The sequence below is a fragment of the Dermacentor variabilis genome, chromosome 8, assembly GCF_050947875.1.
Source record: "Dermacentor variabilis isolate Ectoservices chromosome 8, ASM5094787v1, whole genome shotgun sequence".
Classification (NCBI taxonomy): Eukaryota; Metazoa; Arthropoda; class Arachnida; order Ixodida; family Ixodidae; genus Dermacentor; species Dermacentor variabilis.
In genome coordinates, this window is record NC_134575.1 from 97,177,341 (window position 1) to 97,199,663 (window position 22,323).

The 22,323-nt window shown below is 45.0% G+C and overlaps 1 protein-coding gene across 7 annotated transcripts in view; it reads left to right on the top strand.

Moving 5' to 3' along the window:
• Nucleotides 1-22,323, top strand: part of LOC142590438 (uncharacterized) — a 49,624-nt gene that overhangs the window by 7,976 nt on the left and 19,325 nt on the right. Inside the window, exons 3-4 of one of the 7 annotated variants that reach the window (XR_012830130.1) lie at nt 4,938-5,066; nt 10,346-10,957. The exons of 1 other annotated variant lie outside the window; for it this stretch is intronic. Coding sequence is in view for 2 of the 6 variants with exons in the window: in XM_075702546.1 (XP_075558661.1) it covers nt 14,276-14,438; nt 16,116-16,169 (217 nt within the window). In the remaining 4 variants the exon portion in view is untranslated. Of the gene's footprint in view, nt 1-4,937; nt 6,871-7,183; nt 7,256-10,345; nt 10,958-14,231; nt 14,439-16,115; nt 16,170-22,323 lie in introns of those variants that run through there. 5 more of the 7 variants (XR_012830132.1, XM_075702546.1, XR_012830131.1 and 2 more) reach the window with 5 other exon arrangements.

Genomic DNA, 22,323 nt, shown 5'->3' on the forward strand with positions numbered 1-22,323 from the left:
GGAAAATTAATACGTTAGCAAATACAATATGTAGAGCAATAACAGTAAATGGTAAACAACAACATAATAACACAATAACATTGTAAACGTTTTAGCATGTTATACAGTAGTAAGTATTGTGAAAAAATTGGGAGCACTGAAATTCTTTAACATTGTAGAAAAAATGCAAGAAAATTACAAATGACATGACGTGTTTAGATGGTTGAAACGGCATATTGATCGGTTAGCAGATTGCGAAATGCAGTGTGCTTAGATTGGCATGCAGTGGTATCTGGTAGTACGTTCCATAAACGGACCGCACGGGGCAAAGCTGAAAAATTAAAAGCGTGTGTGTTGCCATAAATTCGGGTGTAGCTGAACTGATTGTTCAGTCGTTGTGACGTCAAGGATGCTTTCTTCAGGTTTGATAGGTTAGGCCAACTGTGTGAACAAATCTATGAAATAATAATAGAAGGGAAATATCACGGCGAGTAGTTGGTGGTTGCAACAAAAGATGGATTTTTGTTTAGGTTACACTTGACTGGTTACTGTAATTTTTAGAAATGAAACGGCTCGCTCTATTCTGGATGCTCTCCAGGAGTTCGATGAGGTCGTTTTGATGAGGAGACCATATACAAGAGGCATACTCAATTTGTGGCCGTACAATAGTTACACAAGCTAGTTTTCGTAGTGGTGAAGGTGCACTTCTTAAGTTGCGGCGCAGAAATCCTAATGATCTGGAGGCGTTAGCTGAAATGGAGGTGATGTGTTTAGTCCATGAAAGATTGTGTGTAAGGAGCACTCCTAAGTACTTATATTCTGTGGTGTGGTCAACTATGTTGGAATCCAGATGATAAGAAAAGTGAGAGTTAACAGTTTTAAGAAAAAAGCAAACTACTTTGCACTTCGACACGTTTAGGGACATGAGCCACGTAGCACACCAATCACTGATATGTGCAAGATCATTTTGGAGTGCCGTGTGGTCAGAGGGACAGTTAATCGAACGGTATACAATGCAGTCGTCAGCAAATAATCGTACAGAAGATGATATATTGTTAGGTAAGTCGTTAATGTAAATTAAAAAGAAAAGAGGCCCAAGTACACTGCCTTGAGGTACACCAGAGGTGACATCAGAGAGGGCAGAGGAAAAGTTAGCAACAACAGTGAACTGTTCGCGATTAGTAAGAAAATTTCGAATCCATGATAGGGCTAGTGAGTCGAGTTTAATTGCTGAGAGCTTTGATATCAGGCAACTTTGGGCTACACGATCGAATGCTTTCGAGAAATCCAAAAAGATGCAGTCAATTTGTTTATTACTCTTCATACCAAAGTGTAAGTCTGACGTGAATTCTAGTAGTTGGGTTTCGCAAGAAAATCCTTTTCGGAAACCATGCTATTTCGGGTAAAAAAAGTTATTACATTCAAGATGAGAATATATATGGGATGTGATAATGTGTTCCAACATTTTGCAGCAAATGCATGTTAGTAGTAACATGCTAATGTTAGTAGTAATGTGACATACCTTTGCATAATACGATGCAGCGTGATTAGAATAAATCGCCAGTTCTGACCAATAATAAAAAAACTTCCAACAAATCATGCAAATTATCGAAAGCAAGTTACAATCAAAATTACACTGAGGCCTTTTATATTCATGATGCTTTCCTTTCGCAAGTGTTTAACTATCTGATTTTTCATGGAAGTAATCAAACTAAATAAAGTCTGCCATACCATGAGCACAAACAAACAATGTCCTCTTTTTGACAAAAGCTCCTAAAACGTTCAAAATTTAATATAATCAAAGAAATAAAAGTTCATGAATGCAATCTGCAAAATGTGCCTCCAAAAAACACTCCTGCATGTTATGACTTGTTATGAACTCCCGTAAAACCATAGCTTATCCACTTGCGCAGCTTGGATGTGACCTTCCAAACTGTATGAATGAGAAGAAAGGGGGTTAACTGAGAGGCCTGGTTCTTACTAATCATATCATGAGAAGCCAACAAACAGAGACACCAAGGAAAACATACGGTAAATTACATGTACTTATTAATTGAAATAAAGAAATGATAAATTAATGGCAATGAAAGTGGATGAAAAAACAACTTGCCGCAGGTGCGTAATGATCCCACGTCCTTGCTTTATGCGTGCGATTCTCTAACCAATTGAGCTACTGCAGCATGGTTTCCCCATCCACTTGCGTATTTATGTGTTACTACGAGAACTAACCTTGGTAGTGTTAGCCAGCGTCACCACTCTCGAGCCTTGTCGGCGGATGTTCCAAACCTTATGCAACACTAACCCTGTTTGCTTTACTATTCTACATGTGTTGTGACATAAACTTTCCGTTTGTAATTGGGGATCTAACGTGAGCCGAAAATGCTAACAACCTAAAAATATTTTGTGTTATTCCTTACACTTCTTAAGCATTGATCGTGCAACCAAGCTAAACACAGCACGAATCAAAAGAACAAAACAATTTGCAACCTGTCTGTCTGATTTCATATTTCAGACGAGCTCGAGAGGGTCGTGCATTTCGCGGCTTTTGCAAAGCGCTGTCTTGGAAGAAGGCAAAAGCCTCTAATTTGCCTGACGCACCTCGTAGCTACAACTTTAGGACAGCAGCCTCCAAGTACTGAGAGAAGATTACATTTACAGACCCACACACGCACTGTTCCCTTAGGTGCTAGGCAGCTGCCTTTCTTTGTCCCTGTGAGTGACCGGCTCTAGAAGCAGCCTACAGGACGCTTCGCTTTGTTCCTCTGCTTACAACAAGACATCTGCAGTGCGGTTAGGTGACGGTTACTACGCCTGAATCTTCATGAAGCTCTCCTTCTTGCGATGTGCATCATGCCGATCTCCGCAAATGCCTAAGCTTGGGATTTATCGTCCTTCGCCTTTTTCACAGTCTCCGGCTGGATCCTGACCGTCAGGCATTGGTGTCTGTTGCCTTGTCGCTTCACATGTTTGGTTCGATACTCCTTACCCCGTCTCCCTTTCTCATCTTGGGTCTATACCTTTGCTTCGCCATCTGCTCTGACGTACGCAAACAGCCATAGGCAACTTTTCCTGGCAGGCTGGCCAAACTTGCCGCCTCCGTACACACTTGGCCTAATGGGCCCACCGTTTCTTGTGCGGAAAAACCGCCGCTGTCTACTACTGCCTTCCCCTCGCTTCCGGCTACGAGCAAGTTTGACTCATCACTGCGCTCAACTATCTCAGGAGTCATTCCATGGTCCTCTGACTGTTGCGCAATAGGGAATATGCCTATCAGTCTCTGAGTTTCCTTCCATGTTTTTGCCCTGAAAGATTCCATATTGAAGAAGGGTTCTCGTCGTTCCGTCAGCGTTTGCTCCGACCTATTCGATTATCAATAGGTTACTTGCTCTGGCAGGCTGGCCAATACTGCGGCCTCCGTACACACCTGGCTGTTCAGTGAAAGCTGTCCCATATATGGCTGCAGGTTCTTGTCGGAGTCCTGAGCTATGACAAATACCACCCGCTTCTCACAGCTCCTGGCTATGTGGTCTTTTCCTCCGCAGTTGTAATACAAAACTCTCTTCCACGCCTCCAGCGTGTGTACACCATCAGCGGGGGCATCTTCGTTTATTGTGCTAGTTTAGGTGTGTCACCCTCTTTCTCTTTATGTGTGCTGGAGGAGTTTGAAGTCTCCGGTTTAAAATGCCTACAGAAATACTTGTTACCCTTTGGCTTCCGGGAACCATATCCTGCTTTGTCACTTGTTTTTGATTGTCACGGCTTCCTCCGGAAACTTCGGAGCGTGTGGTAATGCTTGGCGAGTTCTGCTGCTCTTTCTTCTTGCCCTTCGAAGTCGATTTGAAATGCTAGACAGAAGGATCTAAAGAAATCCTTCTTGGCCGTATCGTAGTCTCGCACTTTGTCCTCAGAGAAGCAGTTCATGAAACATCAATACTGAACAGGATTAGTGCCGGTAATCTCTTGGTCCACAAGTCCCGGCTGACACCCTCTTTCTCAGTAAAACTTCATTTGGGCCTAGTTGGTGCATAATTCTGAACTTAAGCTTTCAGCGCAAACACCCAAGACGGAACACAACCGGAATATACGACACTCTTTCAAAACCGGCGAGGAAATTAACTATATCCTCCTCTGCCATGATAGTGTGGAGCTGGAATTGCACTATTTGCCATCTAAGTATCTGACTTTTCTGCTCAAGCTCTTCCATTCCAAGAACATGCCATTGTGCTGCCTCCTGCACATGCCTCTGGTGTGTTTCTGCTTCAAGTTTGCATCATTTTGCCTCTTCATGCTTGCACCTCTCTGCTTCACACTTGTGCCTTTCGGCCTCTTCATGCTCGCGCTTCTCTGCTTCACGCTTGCGCCTTTCTGCCTCTTCATGCTGACGCCTCACACGCCTCTTCTTCACATTCGCACCTCTCTCGCCTCTCTCCTGCTTCATGCTTGCACCTCTGGCACTCCTCTGTCATTTGCTTTCTTCCAACAATGGTTTCCCAGGCCTCTTCAGCTTCCTGGACCGTCACATCTTCTGCGTTCGTCATGTCGAGAACTGCTTCTTGTGTTGTTGCGTAGTTGACGAAAATGCCCAACTCTTCGCAAATTAGAAGGAGGTCCTGTGCTATGAATTTCTCCATGGCAAATTTGTTGGCCTTCAAAATGCACCCTTCCATAAAACTGAAATTTGCTATTTAAGGAAGGTGAATTCCCAATACAGTGCCTACCAGAAAACACAAACATACTCTCCTAGCATCTGCCTACTTGTACTAGTGAGAGTTCTGGTGACATGAAGAGCAAACATCAGGCCATAGCTAGCCCATCCTTATCACTATTAGGAAACCGCAGAATTTCTTGTTCTTCATGCTCTCTTTTTTACAAAATAATTTTCCTTGCCTCACCAGCCTCCTCCCAACTCCTCTCCTCATCTTGCGAAAGCTCTAATTGCTACCTTTTGCCTTTCGCAGGGCCAACCGAAATGTTCATCTGCTCACGACTTTCAAGGAGTTCTTGCATTTGCAACTTCTCCATGCTGACAAAGCACCCTGTGTTTCTTCCCCACTAGCAACCAGCCCACGAGACACTATATTCTTGGTGTATGTAATAAAATAACTAACAACACCAAACACTATTATGGATTGCCTGCGCTATGAGTCTGGCGAAAAGAGAAGCAAACATGTAGCACTCACCACACCTATGTAGTCAATGCCGATCGATCTCATAAGCTGCCTGCCTGTATTGGAAGGTCGGTTCCGTTATGGTGCCGTGCCAGGTGCCGAGAGAAAGAAGGGTTCCGAGCGACACTTACGAGAACAAGAAAAGGTTTTATATTCAGAAGTACATGGTTGAGTTTTATACACCCGGCTCTTAACTTTCAGAGCACGCTACATGCTAGAGTGTGTATGTCAGAGCTTCTTCCTTCTCGCATCCGTCCCAGTCCACTTTTTATGCCGTTTATTTCCCTCTTTCCCTCGTCAAGGGATTTCACAGGACAATCACAAACGCATTACCATTCACCACCTCCTGCTCCCAACATTGCACAATACGAGGCGGCTTCCACATGGCAAACTGAACCGGCCATTGATGCCTTTCCTGGTAGTTCTCGACAATGACCCTCTCATCAATCAGTGACCTCTGCGTGATGGTCAGGAGAGGGTGACAATTTTATCTTGAAGGGAGCTGTCATTTCTGGATGCTCGAAAGCCAAAGATCTGGAACATGACTACTTGTCTGTAAGACTCGTGATGCTGATTGAGCTTCCTTGAGTGAACAATGAGGTGGGATCAGCACATGTGATTGCCGGATGTCTGCAGGTGAATCATCCTTTGTTCTGACCGATCGTCAGGCACAACAGCAGCAAGTTGGTGACCGTAAGGGTTGCCGAACAAGTTCTGCAGCTTTTGTTTAAGTGTATCTCAACTGGTGAGCTCGTCTGCGTGTGTCCTAAGCCATACTTGAGCTGTGCAACCCACCGAGGTCAAATACTATGTCGGCAAGCATGACAGTTGAGTCGCACTGGTTATTGGTGCTGACGCGTTGGTACAGGCTGATCCAGTCATCAACGTCTTCCCTATCTTTCTTCATGAATACGCCAGGATCACGTGGAGTGGAGAGTGCGATGTGGCTCGTTGGAGTAGCAGCAGGTGTCGGAGACGATTGAGTCGAGCTGTCATCTCCGGGAGCCATGACGGAAGGCTCGATGTACCATCCACTGCGAGCCCCATGACGAGGACAGGGCATGTCTACCTCCACCAAATATGTTACATGGGAAGTCACAGACAAGAAGCTACACACAAGTTTATTTACAAAATGAATACGCTGCACTTTGCCAAAAGACAACAGCCCATACTAGTAGTCTCTTATTGTCGTCATCTTCACAGTGCTGGCCTCTTCTTTATCGTAACTATTGGTCCGTAACAATATTGATGATTCTGAAAACTGGGAGTTCTGTCATCATGAAGGTTGTATCCAGTGGCCATGCCTATCAATGGAAAAAGTGTTAGGGTCCCTTTTTCACCATTAACTGCTGTTTCAAAAAGGCAGGCTTTATGCACTAGAGCAAAACCACCATGGTAGTGATGGCATCATGGTGGAAGCTGCTAACATAACCGAGCCCTGGGAGTACGTCACTGTTTCTAGCCTCTGTGTTGCTTTCTAGCCTCTCTATATTTAAAAAAAAAATCTGATAAGTGGTAATGCAAGCCCATCTGTATTCATGAATAAAAAATGCATGTTTACGTGCAGAAAGTATGTTTGGTCATTTTATTGTCACTCTGAAAAAGTTGAGATAACTTTTCTGCAAAATTTGTTAGTCTCATGATTTTAAATCTACAGTAAAAATATTCAACACTCAGGGTTCACATTTGGGGGAAAAATACTCTCGATGGTTTAAGAGGAAGAAAATTGATTGTATGATTTGTATGATAAGTAATATGAAAAGTGCTCACACCTGGGACCCAATTTGGCGTCAAAGTGGTTTAGTAAAGAACAGCACGTACCGAGTGCGGCTGCGAAGTAGCTGAACAAGGCGTACGTGAGTGCCGAATTGGAACATATTTATTTCGGTGTATCTACTATATTATTCTTATAAGTAGTTATGCAACACATCTGTATCTGTATTGAAAAATAGACAATGCATGTTCTTCTACGAAAAATATTAATTGCCACTTTATAGTCACTCTGAAAAAAATGTGTAAACTTTTTTGCAATATAGGTCAGTCTGACGATGTTAAACCTGCTATAAATAAGAACTCAAAGCCGGGGGATCGCACTTGGAGAAAGAAAGGTAGGCCCTAATGGGATTAAGAAGAAGCAAATTGGTGGTGCATCCATTCTTTTGAGATGATTGGTGACCTTAATGTCATTAGCAATCCTATGATTGGCGCACAATTGTTATTTGGGGTAGTGGTAGGGGTAGTGTTGGTAGCGGTGTCAAAGAGTTTCATTCAATACTGGCACATGCACAATGACCCAACTTGGCATCAATGTGAAGAGCAGCATGTACAGTTGACGACAGATTGAAATGGACCACGGCTTAGGCGGCTGGAGCAGCTGCAGGGCCGTACCATGGCGCTGCTATCGTGCGCTCACGATGAGAGTACCCCAAGTGATGTCAAACTTCGTCTCCGCACCCTTGTTTTCGCGCTGGTGCTTGTCATGCTTAATGAATTTCAAGTGTGGCGTTCGGCCTTTCTGCTACTGACGGTCGGGACGAAGGGACGCGTGAATGCCAGTAGTTTCGCCAGCAGTAGAATGCCAGTAGATTCGCCAGTAGTTCAGCACTTTACGTTGTCGTGCAGTAGTGGATGGCCGCAAGTCATCAAAGCGCTGCAGTGTGAAGGAGCCAGAACCCGATGTTTTTTTTTCCTTTTCTTTTTTCTTTTTTTTTTTTTGTCGGCAATTTTCAGTTGCGGACACAATAAAATGAAGCATGGCTTCGGTTCAATAACGCGGACCAGTGCCAACTAGTGAAAAGGGCAGCTGTTGTTGAGACGTCTGCTCTCGCATGTCTGTCCTTTTTAGCTCGCAGCCTCTCCAAACCTTTAGCATCACCTTAGCACTCTTTATTTATAGAGAACAATGCGAGATGATGCCGCTGTAACTGCAATGTCTGATGCGCTGCTGGAATAGGTTGTTGGGGGCGCAATTGTTCTCCTTGCCCAGCTTGCACTGCAGCTTGCGGTTGGCACATAAAGGGACCCTCACCAGCAAATTTTTGTTATATGCTGGAAGTTGTTTCGTGTCCTCTAGGGAGCATTCTGCCGCAGAAAATTTTCAAATCGGCTCATTAATAGCCGAGATGGAAATATTTCAGTGCCACAAACCCATGATTTCTGCAGGCAGGCTTTACTGCAAAGCAAGACAGTCTCTCTACTCGCCCTGTCTAGCCTCCACAAGCAAAATTCCTTCCCTGCATTCTCCCATACCGGACCTCGAGGATCGCGTGACGCATACGTTTTTCTCACTTTTCTTTTCACTGCTATGCACTTCCGTGACAACATCGCGCGCGAGCTGTTCTCTCGTTCGTGAAGCGCACAAATTTTCCGCGCTGTGTGCAGGGAAACTGTACTAGTGGCATAATTCAGTGCTATGCTAATACTGAGGCAGAACAAGCGGATTGCAGGGCATGATCACGCGCTGGAACACAGTAGAACATGGCACAGTTTCGGTACCTGCGCACGTGACCGCACGACCGTGGGAACAAGCAGACGAAGCAAAAGTACCTCTCTCTTGGTTCGGTGCAAAGTAAAACAAAAACACGTAGACATTCCGTTTGTATGTTTTATTTTTTCTATAAACTTCAATTTGTCAATTCAAGCAACAGATCACACAAATAACAGATGGTGCCTTCAATAATTCTCAAAGTCGCGCGTCACCACGAGCTACGTCACACTGCAGACACGACTACGTAGGTGCAGGGATGGGAGTATATCATCCTCCGGCTTGGAGCGTGGCGGCTGCGAGAAGGAAAAACAGCGTTCCATTTGAAATTTCTGATCTTTCCGCGGCACATGGCAATGAAATACTTTGCAGGCACGATTGTTACCACGTACTGTATGCTCTGCGCTTGTCAGCTCAAGATGGCCAGACCTGGTGAGGGGCCCTTTAAGCAAGAAAATTTATCTCACTGATTTTTCCAACAAAATCAAAAGTTGCCTGCATCCATCATCTACTTACTGCGAAAAAAGTTTCCAGTTCATCCTGACTCGGAAAATGTCCAGCGACCCGATCTAGCCAATGTTTGGCTTTCTGCGCCGCATTGCCGGGTACAATGACATGTTGGACGTAAAGAGTGCAGCATGTGTCCTGGAAAAAATGCTGAAGACCAGAATCATGGCAGCTTCAAGTGAAAGCAATGTTAAGAGCTTGACCACATTTTCATCGCAGCATCTTCTTCTTATTCAACAGGAATTGCATGGTGCGACAAGCACCTTTCATGAGGTCCTGAACTGGCAGCGCAGGGGTTAAAAAACTGCCTTTCAGCGCGACCATTTGTCTCCACCCCTCAGATCGCCAGCGTGGCCGTGATTGGGAGATACATTGTGCGTGCGGCGAGTGAGCACATTCCCTGTGCAGGCCGTATAGCGTTCCTACGCCGAGCAAAAAGCAGCACTCCTAAGCACGAGCCCATCGCTCATCAAGACTGTGGTCGCCTGTTTTATCGATCTTGGGAACTGCTGAATCTGCTCATACGTCTTTGGAGATTCATGGAATGTGTGCTTCCTCATTGGAGGCCCGTTGCGAAGCCCTTGAAGTTTACGCACGGAGGATTGTGCAAGAGCCCATAAGCCTACCAGTGATGAGCTGTGGAAACACCGACACTGACCACCACAAAGAGCTGCTGCTGCTTTTAAGTTCCAGGAAGTTTATCAGGCCGCTTTTTAAAAATTTTGCTCAAGGAGTGGCTGACAGGAATGCTGCCGCCAAACTGGTTGAAAGGAAACCCCCTGTCAGGAAAAGTTCTCAAGTTATAGTCGAAATTTCTGCAAGGAAATGATTGTCGCGATCTTGTCGTGCATCCCTGAAGCATAATTTGTGAGTAATGACCCGCCGTGGTTGCTCAGTGGCTATGGTGTTGGGCTGCTGAGCACGAGGTCGCGGGATCGAATCCCGGCCACGGCGGCCGCATTTCGATGGGGGCGAAATGCGAAAACACCCGTGTGCTTAGATTTAGGTGCACGTTAAAGAACCCCCGGTGGTCGAAATTTCCGGAGTCCTCCACTACGGCGTGCCTCATAATCAGAAAGTGGTTTTGGCACGTAAAACCCCAAATATTAAAAATTTGTGAGTAATGGAAACAAAGCCTGCTGACTGCTGAAATACCTCTTCTCTACCTTTGCCTCCTCCTTTCCCTACTTTCCCCTTCCCCTCACAGTTGGCATATCGATGAAGTGCAATACTTCAAACGGCTGAAGCAAGGTGCTTTGATCATGTTCTGCAGCAAAGGTTGAAGATGACGAGTCAATGAACAGCGCCGAGCTGGATGGCTGCGGGATGTAGTCATTGGAAAGTGGTGTGGAGACTTTTGATGAATCGTGGTCGTCATTGTCGAAGAGTAACGAGCAGGGATGCTTGAGGAGACAGCTGCTTGAGCATCATGTCAGCATTCCTCTCATGACTGACTTCATTGTGGCTAAAGACGAGTATGTCATCCATGAGCTTGATGACTCCTGTTAGTCCGATCAAGATTTAGGATTTGCACTTTCTGCAGTATTTAGGTGTTGATGTTATGCCGATCGAATGGGAGTCTTGTGAAGCGCAAAATGCCCTGTTGGCAACATGAATGTCGTCAGCTCTAGGCATGGTGGGGAGAGAGGGATTTTGGTGGGAGCCTGAATATGCATCGTCTTCAAACAACTGTTGCCTCACCTAGCTGTTAACACGCCCTTTTCTTTCCCTGTGCCAGTACATACATGAGTGTGTTCCATTTACATAACAAAATTTCTTCGTTCTTGAATAAAATATGTCTTGTTTGGTTCTTTTTCAAGTTTTTTGTGTTAATTCATAACAGTGCCTTAACACAAAATAACGTAACAGTACTGAGAGCATGTTCGACGCGTCGAAGCTGCCTGTTGACTTCATGTCCCATTCATGTCCAGTCAGAAAGAAAGGTATTTAATGTGTAAGATTAAAAAAATATACTTGCTAAGGTGTGCCTCACAGTCTTCTTGGCAATGGTGAACTTAAGGAGCCTGCCTGCCCTGAGCTGCGGCCACCGTGGTTGCAGCAACCACTGCTTCAGACCGGCTCAGCAATGCTAAAGCTGATAGAAAATAAAAGGAATCAGCAGGATTTTTGAGCATACCTTTCTTCACCATTCATTTTTTTAACACTAACTAATCCTGACAAAATTTTAACTTCTTAAAAAGCTGCCAAATTAATGTAATACTCAAAACTTCAAAACTCATTGCACAACATTGTTGAAAGATGGCCGAATGCTTATAAAAATGCTAGAAACGAGTTGCATCAATGGAAACCATAAATGTTCTGTTATGTTCTAATAACACACAAAAAGTAAGCATGTCATACCATTCACATTAGAATATTTCTAATAGCTTCAAAGAAAAATTTTGTGACGAAGCAGGCGTGTGCTCTACGTCGCGCCTCCAGTGCATGTTACAAGCATAAAGCAACCGCCTGCACAACGTCTAGCCAGATGCACCGCTGCACCAACACAATGTTGCCAACAGCATCACTCTGGCTCCAGCAGTACAGTTGCGAGCACGACTACGGGGCGATCTGCTCGCATTTTGTGATGGCAAAACAAGCGACATCCAAGGCATAATTTTGTTTAGAGGAGGCATTGGTAAGTGCTACACAGATACCGAGGCTGACACAAGTGGATCACAGAGCATGACCACATGCTGGAACAGGCTAGAAAATTATATAGTTTCATTGTGCTTGCTTGCAACTGAACGATGTGGGAATAAGCAGACAAAACAAATACAGTCGAACCTACTTATAACAATATTGATTCAAGTGCCACAAAAAATCCATTGTTATAACCGGGTTCCACGAAAAAAATGGGGAATGGCGTAGCGGTTCCGAGAAAAATATAATGGCGCGAAGGTCAGTTCTCCTCCCCGCCACCATATAAGTAAGCAGGTTATTTCCCCGTAGAAAACTTACAAAAGTTTATGGTGCAGCTGCTTTCCGTTGTTATAACTGATATATTGTTGAAACCGGTATAGTTATAAAAAGGGTTCGACTGTACATCTCTCTTGCTGTGGTGCAAAGTAAAACAAACACAGCAGACATTCGGTCTGCATGTTATATTATTTCTGTAAACTTTAATTCGTCTCTTGAGACAGCAGATTACACGAATAACACATGTAGCCTTGAATAATTCTTAAAGTGTCACACGTCACTATGAGCAACACCACAGGATACACATGTATGTAGGCGCTTTTATTGATATAAGTCATCCCCTCATTTTGGAGCGCAGGCCCGTGAGGAAAAGAGTGAACGGTGTTAAGTTCGAAATTTTAGCTGTTTCCGCGGTGTGTAGTGATGTAATTTTGGCATCCTTAATTATGAGTCCGCATTGTGTGCACTGTGCTTGTCAGCTTAAAATGGCCAGACCTTGAGGGGGCCTTTAATGCGAAAGTGGGGGGAAATTGTGTGGGGGAACAGGTGACTGGCAACTATGTCATGAACTCTAGAATTAGAAGATGAGAGATGTGGCAGACTTCATGGAAATAAATTGCCTCTGAGTTATGAATACCTTCTTCTGGAAGCGGAATAACAGGAAGTGGGCCTGGAAAAGTCGTAATGTGGAAACAAGAAATGAAATAGATTTTATACTTTGTGCCGACCCTAGCATAGTGCAAGTTGTAGAAGTATGAGGTCGGGTAAATAGTAGTGATCATAGGTTAGAGAGGTCTAGGATTGTTCTCAATTTGAAAAGAGAAAGAACAAATTAGTTGGGAGGGAGCAGGCCAGCCAACCTAGACAGAGTCGGGGTAAAAGTAGATGACAAGACAGGGGTAATTGGAGATCACTGGGAGATGCCGCTCATTGAACAGTGGTACATACCGAGTACCACATACCCAGTGACTCTACTTAGCATCCAAGAAGTTTGTTGAACAGCAGCACATGCCCATTCTTAGATGCTGAGCGACCGAAGTTGGGCCGGCAGTTAGTTTTGAACCCAGTTCCCAGGGACAGCACAGCGACCAAATGCTCTACCCATTTGATCATAGACTACACACAAACCCAAGTTGGCAGGAAAGAGGTTATGTGCCGTCATACATACATACGTACAGACCTACCGCTAAATGGGTAAAGTTCTTAAAGAATGCTGTTGCATTGAAAATGAACTTTGGACCAGCAATGTAATGTGTAGGGCAGGTAACCGGTGGCCTATCAGGGTTACTGAATTGCTATCAATCGAACTGACGTGCAATCCTGGACAGCAGACAGGTAGTGTGAGGACATAGAAAATTTGCAAGCACGGGATGGTATTGTCACGTAGTAGTGACGGTGAGGAAAGCAGCAATACTAAACGTGAGAAAACTAGCGTTTTATTGGGTCAACTTGCGCCCTCAAAAAACACGTTATACTCAGAGAACAGCGACAGTGGCAAACACAGTCCGCGATCGGTGAAAATCTGAACAGCGGGTCAAGCACGTCGGCTTTTATCGATCAGTCGTCGAATGTTCCAGAGTAGCCGCTGGGACCCGCGTGCCTTCCACAAAGTTCTACACCATTTGTGTCGTGCATACATGCACTCAGCTTAGCAAGGTTCGGCGACAACAGACAGCGGATAGAAGCATCGATAACATTTTAGAAACTTCCGATACTTGTAGATGCGTCCTGTGCTGAGTGATAACACTTTGTAGATGGTAAAAGCGCTCACCTGTAGAAGATAAACGAGGTCATGTGTCAGTATCATCTGGCACAAGGCATGGTGTGACAGGAGATCCTACAGTTGACATTAAATATGCTGATGTCAATGACCTTAGGGTGGTGCAATAAATTCTAATTAGTTGGACTACACCAATAGCTTTAAAATGCACGAGATGAAAAATTGTCTCAAATATGTTCCGCTGTCATAAGCCTTTCACAAAAAAGTGGTTGCCCTGCTTTCGAGTATCCAATGTGGATTGTCCTTTGTAGCCCTTTGGGAATACTGAGCCGGAAGGGTTATTTTGTGTTCCTTGGCTATGCATTGTGAAGTGCTCCTGTATTTATTCTATTGTATTTACCTCTTGTTCTTGATGCTGTAACAGGACGGCAATCGCCTCACTTATTTTCTGCAGGCCTCACAAATGCGATCAGCCTAGCTGAAAGCATCACTGCCAAAATGGCATGCCATGCCCCTTCAAAGATCGGTGGTCAGGTCGAGGTTGGCATGCAGTGCAGCTTGTCTCTCGCTGACAAGTCTGTTGGGTGCTCTTTGAAACCAGGGAGCGAGTCTAGGAGCGTGCAGACTACGGAAGCTGTGGAACAGTTAAGCTCCACCTCAGGTGGGCAGTGACCGGCACTTCTCTTACGTTTGCTTGCTTGTGTGTGTGTGGTAAATGGCCAAGCCTGCCTAACTTGGGCACAACTTGCTCAAGTGTGTGCGACGTTCTGCTGCTGATGACAAATTAACAGGTTTTTTTATTCTTGTCTGCATACTGATTGAGGCAAAATGCAAAAATAATGCTCTGCTGAGCACACTGAAGCACCTTAGATTGCAGAGCTTAATGCAGAGCCGTGTTGAGCTGGTGTTGTTGCAGCCCTTGCATTGCTTTATGATAACCTTACACCCAGTGAGTCTCTTAGTTATATATAGATAGGTGTAGGAGTGTATGACCATGAATATAGATCAATGCAGAATGTAAGTTGACCTCTGGGTTTGATGTGAATAAAATTCAAACAAAATTCTTTAGTGCAGTCAACTACAAAACATACCTTGTTTTTTCAATATGCTCATTCATTGAGCGAGCTGAATACGGCACGGGAACTGTAAGGATTCTTGTGCTGGGACAGGTTTTGGTGATGACATCCCAGAGCACATCATCGGCGATGACTAAGCGGGACTACGCATGCGCAACACTGCAATCAGGCAATGAGCAGCATGCACTGGGCTCCTGAGGTGCACGCCAGCAATCGCTTCAGACAACCTGCACGCGTCTTGAGGTGAATGCTGGTTTTGGTCCTCTCCCGTCGATAGTAGCTTCGGGTTGTTTTTTTTCCATGTTTACAGACTGCAGTGGCCGACGGGACCTCTTTTGTACCACCTGTTTGTGCCAGCGGATACTTATTCTTCCTCAGCACTCTTGTTACAATATGCTATCCACCTTTGCTGATGTGAAAAGTGATGCCTTTTCCCTCTGATAAATGAGGCTCTAGTGAGCAATTCAAATGCCTTTGCAATGAATTGAATCTGCTGTCATCAGGAGAACTGGTCGGCGGTGCTCACAAGAGAATTCCATCGCAGTGTCTTCAAGTTCACTGTCAACAGGGTAGCCATTGCACAACAAAGCCTCCAGTGGAAATCGACATTTGCTCTGTTTTACTTTCTATTCATATAAACCATACGGCGCACTGCCACAATCTTGCTTTGCGCTTCCACCCATTTTATGACGTTTTCAGACGCACTTATAAAGCCCTGACATGTTATTTTTGCACAACTCGTGTTTGGAGAAAGTTTGTAAATTTGGCATGTTTGCCACAATAATGACAAAAACTATGATCCTTTCTCCACTTTGACAACTGCAAACAAGAAAACTTTATTTTGTTTCACAGTATACTACATGACAGACACAGGAAGATCATGCTAGTTATTCTGCGACAACTGACCAAAACCCAACCTGTCCTTGGTAATTCAGGTGCGTAAAGTTGCAGCGTAAGATTAGCAGAATGGTTTACAACATGTTTAATAACAGAAAGTCGAATTCGAATATGTTTTTTTCACAGCATAATAATGATACAATCGCCGACTGATTTTTTTGGACGCCCTATTTTCTGGGCCGGCCGGAATATTTTAATTCTGCAATATTATTGCCAATTTGCTCCATATAGTTATGTATAATAATAACGAAAATTTTGAATGTTTCGAACTGTTCTCGTTTAATTTTTCTGAATTTTTCTCCCGATCGCAAGTTTGACACTACCGAAAATGCAAACAACATCGCTGTCATTTTCTTTTCCTGCAGCCTCAAAGCAGCGTTGCACACATCTCGCATGCCAATTCGGAGCTACCATTTCAGGTACAGTCTCAATAGGCACTACTTGATGCACTCTCCCACGTGCCTTTGTGCTCTCATTGCTGTCGGCACTCGTCAGTCGCATATGGCCAGTGGTCCTCTTTGTATCGCCTCTCATGTGCATTGTGGTTTTCTTCAGCTGCATACTGTGATGCTAGGCTTAGCCACTTCAACAACCGATTCTATTCTGTGGTTTCATCGGCAGTTGTTAACAATGGTGCCGACACTGGCTTTGTCATCCGCCGCCTTCCGACAAAGGCTTTGAAGTGAGGAAATCATAGCATAGTGACGATGGAAAAGCAGACCACCATTATCAGGAAAGTGCAAAGGGGCTTGTCGCAATCACACATCGCAAAAGAATTAGAACTCTCGAAGCAGACAATATCAGTCTACATAAACAACAAGGTAAAGATTTTGGAAGCCGCTGTGAAATCTTCCCGATCTCGACAGAAGAATGTCAGCCACAGTGCCCACCCAAAACTTGAAGCTATTCTAATGTGACTGAAAGCCATGATCGCCATGCAAGTGCTGGTGTCCGGTGATGTTTTAAACTAAAAGGCAGAAGCCGTAGCGCTTCATATGAACATTGAGTATTTTCAACTTAGTGATGGCTGGGTCCAAAATGTTAAGGGGCCCCTCACCAGATGTGGCCATTTTGAGCCGACAAGCACCGTGTATACAATGCGTGCTAGCGATCGTGTCTGCTAAGTATTACATTGCTATGTGCCATGGAAAGAGCTGAAATTTCAAACCAAATGCCTTTTGCTCTTCTTCTTGCGAGCTTTGTGCTCCCAGCAGGAGAGTTGACATATTTCTCACAAGTGCGCCTACGTACATTGCACTGCTGTAACGTCACTCATAGTGACACATGACTCTGTCTGGTCTATGGCGAATTCGTCAGGGTAAGGTGCTCAAGACAAAGAGAGGCCAGTGAGCGAGTTAGTGTGGACACTCAAGCAGGGTGGCTCCGTAGTCGCACCTGGGGTACTCAACTGCACTCGCAACGAAAAGCAGCCAGCGAGCGGGAACAGAACATTGGGGGTGCTAGTAGGCACCTGTTTCACGCGCGTCTCAAAGAGTTGAGCAAACCCAAAACTGGCACGGCTAGGACTAGGGTACACCTCTAGGCGGTCGATGTGACGAAAGGGCTTTCCAAAGAAGGGATTGATCCCGGTGGCCAAAAGCAGAGGGTACGTACCTAATGCTGTAGGTGTCATCTGCGTTGAAGGAAATTAAGTCCATGGCCAGGGGATCAAGCAGGAATGAGGGCTGAAAAGGGGTCTGCAGTGATGACATGCTGAAACCAAGTTGGGTGGCAGTTATATGGAGGTGGGTTTGCACAAGCCTCACCCTGCGAGCGATGGTCAGGGAAGGGCACGGCACTCCTCCACTCTGCAACGCGCAAAAGCACTTGGGCAAGGTTCATCGAGTCTGACATGGCGCAGAGAAGGCTCCAGAATCAGATCGCCAACGAGCATAGGTTTATTCAACCAAGACACAGCACAGTGTGACAGTCGCGGCACTTATGGGAAAAGGCTCACCGCAAGACCGATCGACTATGCGTACCCGCTGCGCTAGGGCTAACTGCGAAGCGGCCCACCAAGTGTGAAAACGAAAGAATTGCGAAAGCAAAGGTCCTTGTAACCACCTAGGTGCAGGCCTGTGAGCATCTGCCGCGGCAATGAAGCGCTCAGCGAAAGAGAGCTCGGGTGGAGAGGTGCCCGGGGCCCACCACTCGGGAGGCCAATTGGGGCGCATCTTGGTGACACTAGCTCACGCGGTGATTCGACCCTGGGAGGGATAAGCACAGTTTGTGCAAGAAATTAGCTTCGGCACGCTAGTTGTGTCAGCCATGTTGCCGTTATGGTGGCAGTTCCCGGAGATCAAGCTAAACACAGCGCAGGAGTTGGGGGACGAGGCACAGGAAGGCACCTCAATTCCCACACCATCCAGCATCCGGGGAACAGATGTCAGTGACCAGCCGAATGCTACAACCCAAGTTAGCCCATGATTCATACACACCTGCCCACTTGCCCTACATTGTGCGAAGGGTGTGGCAGATTCGGAGCCTGTCCAGTGGCCATCATGCTACCACCCTTGATCCTCCCACCACCGCCACCGCAGTGAGGAGAGCGAACAACACTGGCGAAGCAGTGTTCGGAACCACAAGCATGGGTGCAACATATCGACGACAGAGTCAAGGCCTCCTAAGACCATTCACAACCACAAAAAGGACACCAGCTGCTATAAACACCGTAGCGCGAATAACTACGTTACCACTGAAAAAACCGCTGCTAGCAGCCAGGCCAGTTTCGAACAGACCCGCGTGAGCCAAAAGGCTCACCTTCATCGACGAGCAGAGATATTTTCCGTGAACTACATCACAGAGTCTGCTACCGCCGAAGGCACCCAATGACTCAACATTAGACGACTTAAGTTCGATCGAAAGTGCTGCGACACAGTAATGATGTACAGCAGATCGTCATGCTTGTGTATCAGCGAACGCCTTCCTGGCGCCTAAGTCAAGAACAAGAACGACATGGACGAACTGCTATTGATGAACTCATCCAAAAAGAAAAAGAAACAAACCCCTCTGTCAACTCTGCGGCTGCTTGGACATTGTCAGGTGATTCCTGGGCTTCCCTTCCAGCCTGGTGGGATACAAGTAGCAACCGTAGTCGCTGCTGCAGCGAGCGTGTTAGCCTGCTGCAGACTCAGAAAGTGACAAAGTGAGCAGGTACAACTTGCACCGATTCGACTGCTGGCAGCTGAAGAACTCCGTAAGGACAATGTGCTTAAAGGAGCCACCAAGAAAACCTGGACAATGCCGATGACTTCCTCACCACAGCTAACTGAAGAGCATCAAATAGAAGGAGCATTGTCATAATCGACCGGCTCGTCGATTTCATCGCATGTAGCAGCGTGTTGTGAACAGAAGAACGGTGACAGAACCATGCGTACAGGTCAGGCAGTACTAGGTTCCATTTATTGCTTCCCATTAACAGTCACATAGAAGCCGTTGCTGTCACCGTTATAGCTCACAAAACCATCACCATTTGTTCACTGTATATTCCACTCCACACCCATTTTACTACTAAACATTTAGAAAATTTAACAGGTCAATTACTGGAGCCATTTATTTTAGTAGGGGACTTTAATGCTCACTGTACTCTTTTGGACAGTATCAAAACTGACCAAAGAGGGCAGCTGGTTGAAGATTCGAGTCAGTCAAATGATGTCTGCTTTTTAAATTCAGGTGCACCATATTTTTCACCGACTTCCCACACCTTTAGTTGTTTAGATTTAGCTTTTTGCACACCATCTCTTTTTAATGATGGGAAGCCCTCGACACGTCTTATGGTAGTGATCACTTGCCCGCAGTTATCAAACTTTTATCATCACCACCAACCTTAGTCACTAGGCCACGCCGGTGGAAATTACAGCTCGCTGAGTGGCCGGTTTTTATGGAGAACGCAAAACTGGAAGACTTTTTGCCAGAACTAAGCATTGACAAACTTAACAAAAGAATCACTGAAATAATCATCTCAGCGGCAGAAAAGGCAATACACCAGTCATCTGGTGTTGTGCGCAAAAGACTAAATCTCTAGTGGACAAACGAGTGTACCAAAGCCAAAAAAGATCAAAATAAGGCCTGGAGAATCCTACGGAAGTACCCCACTTATAGCAGCCTTTTAAATTTCGAACAGGCCAAAGCCAAAGCACGATTTATTTGAAGAAAGGCAGAGAAATCATCATGGCAGAAATACATACTTTCAATCAATAGTACAGTGAAATCAAAACGAATCTTGGACCAGGTGAGGAAATTTAAAGGAGAGTACACATCATACACAGTACCACTACTTACATGCCCAGGCACACAAACAATACTACAGGACCAGGCCAACTTATCAGGCAAACACTTTTACGTCTCCAGCTCAGCAAACTACTCAAATGCATTCTGAAAATATAAAGATTTGGTGGAGAAACGGAGACTGCCCAATACAGGGTCTTCATGTGTAATTTATAATAACGCCCTCACATTGCAAGAATAAACAGAGTTCTCTTTGCCGGTAAGAAAACGGCAACAGGTTTTGACCACGTCCACTACACAATGCTGGCACACCTATCTCAAGCATCCGTAGAAACACTTCTTAAATTTTTCAGCAAAATATGGGAATTTGGAGTAATGCCTACAGATTGAAAAAAATGCAGTATTAGTGCCTTTTTTGAAATGGAGGTAAACCCGCAATATCCCCAAGCAGCTACAGACCCATTGCACTAACAAGTTGTCTAGCTAAACCCTACAAGAGTATCATAAACATAAGACTCACATTCATCCTTGAATCAAGAACCCTAATAGACATGCACCACTGTGGATACAGAAAGGGCTGCTCGACAACTGACCACGTCATACGACTAGAACATGAAGTACGTAACGGGTTTCTACACAAACAACACTGTCTCGCAGTTTTCTTCGATTTGGAGAAAGTGTATGATACCACGTGGTGGTATGGAATTTTAAGAGACCTGGCTCACTTGGGAGTTCATGGCAGAATGCTGAACTGTCTGTCTGATTTTATGACAAATAGAAGATTTCAGGTGCGTCTCAGCACAATACTTTCATGCACATTTACATGGTAAGATGGCGTTCCACAGTGTTGCATTCTGGGCACGACACTCTTCATAGTCAAAATGAACTCTGCTAATAAGATCATCCCATCCTCTTTTATGCACTCAATATGTGTCGATGATTTGCAAGTGGCTTGCCGTGCCTGAAATCTACTCACTTGTGAAAAACAACTACAAATAATGATAAATAAACTCACACAATGGGCTAACAAAAATGGATTCCGTTTTTCGGCAGACAAAACTGTTACAGTTCTCTTCTCCCAGAAGCGAGGGTTACAGTGCAATCCAGTTCTCACATCGGATGGTACAACGTTGCCAGTCAAAGAAGACGACAAATTTTTAAGCATAACGTTTGACACAAAGCTGAACTTCCTAGCCCACACTAACACAACTAAAATTCAAGCAAATAAAGCACTAAATATCCTCAAGGTGTTATCGCACAAGCACTGGAGTTCTGACCAAACTTGTCTACTACACATATGCCGGTCCCTTACACGTAGCATCCTCGACTACGGTATTGTGGTTTATGGTGCAGCTAGGCAGTCATACATCCAGCGACTTGATCCAGTTCACAATCTCGGCCTACGACTGGCAAGCGGTGCCTACAGAACATCGCCTGTCCCAAGTTTGTACCGTATTTACTCGCATAATGACTGCACTTGCATAATGATCGCACCCCGAACTTGTTGCAGCGATATGTCGTGTGCTAAGTCTAGCTAATGATGATCGCACTTACTTTCTGTAGAATGCTACACGAACGAATCTTGAAGACTTATCAAGCGGTCTGCACGCACCGAACATTCTTAAGCAGATGCCCCATTTCATTCCTTTCATCACTTTCTGCACTTTTATGGAAGAAAAGGCTACAACCAAACATGCGTCAGCTTTATTATTTGTAGGCATCATAATGGTTTTGGTCAACAACACCAACATAAAAGGCACCTTTCGTCCTTTTTGCGTGCCTTCTCGTCTACACTCGTGGGCACGCAAAAAATCGCAAGCGGCAACGATAGTGGCCACGTTTGCACTGATACGTTAGAAGTCTACCCTATTCATATGCTGACGCTTGTAGCACAGCTAAGATATTCACCCACCCTTAGCAGAAACGTACCGTATTAGGATAGCAGTGAAGACAAATGCTGCAGTTTCCACAGCATGCCCACCATGGGTTTCTGTCAGCTAAGCGCGCCCATCTCTCTTTCTGTCCGCTCAAAGTGGACATGGCTGCGTTATTTTTGCAAACTTGCCGGTATTAACGATATTATTCATTACTGATGTGGAAGAAACTGTTTCAATGCACGTAATGTACTTACGAGAAGAAAAATAATCACATTCAGCGCGTTTGGCTTGCTCCGACGGCCGCCATTTTTGTTTTGACATCCCGCACTGACAGCGGCAGCCGCCTGCTTGTTGACCCGTTGTTATCCCGCAGCAAATGCGGGATGAAAAAAGAAAATGTTTCTTTTCACGGGACATTTAACCCGCATAATGTTTGCACTCATGAATTTGCATCAATGTTTTTGACAAA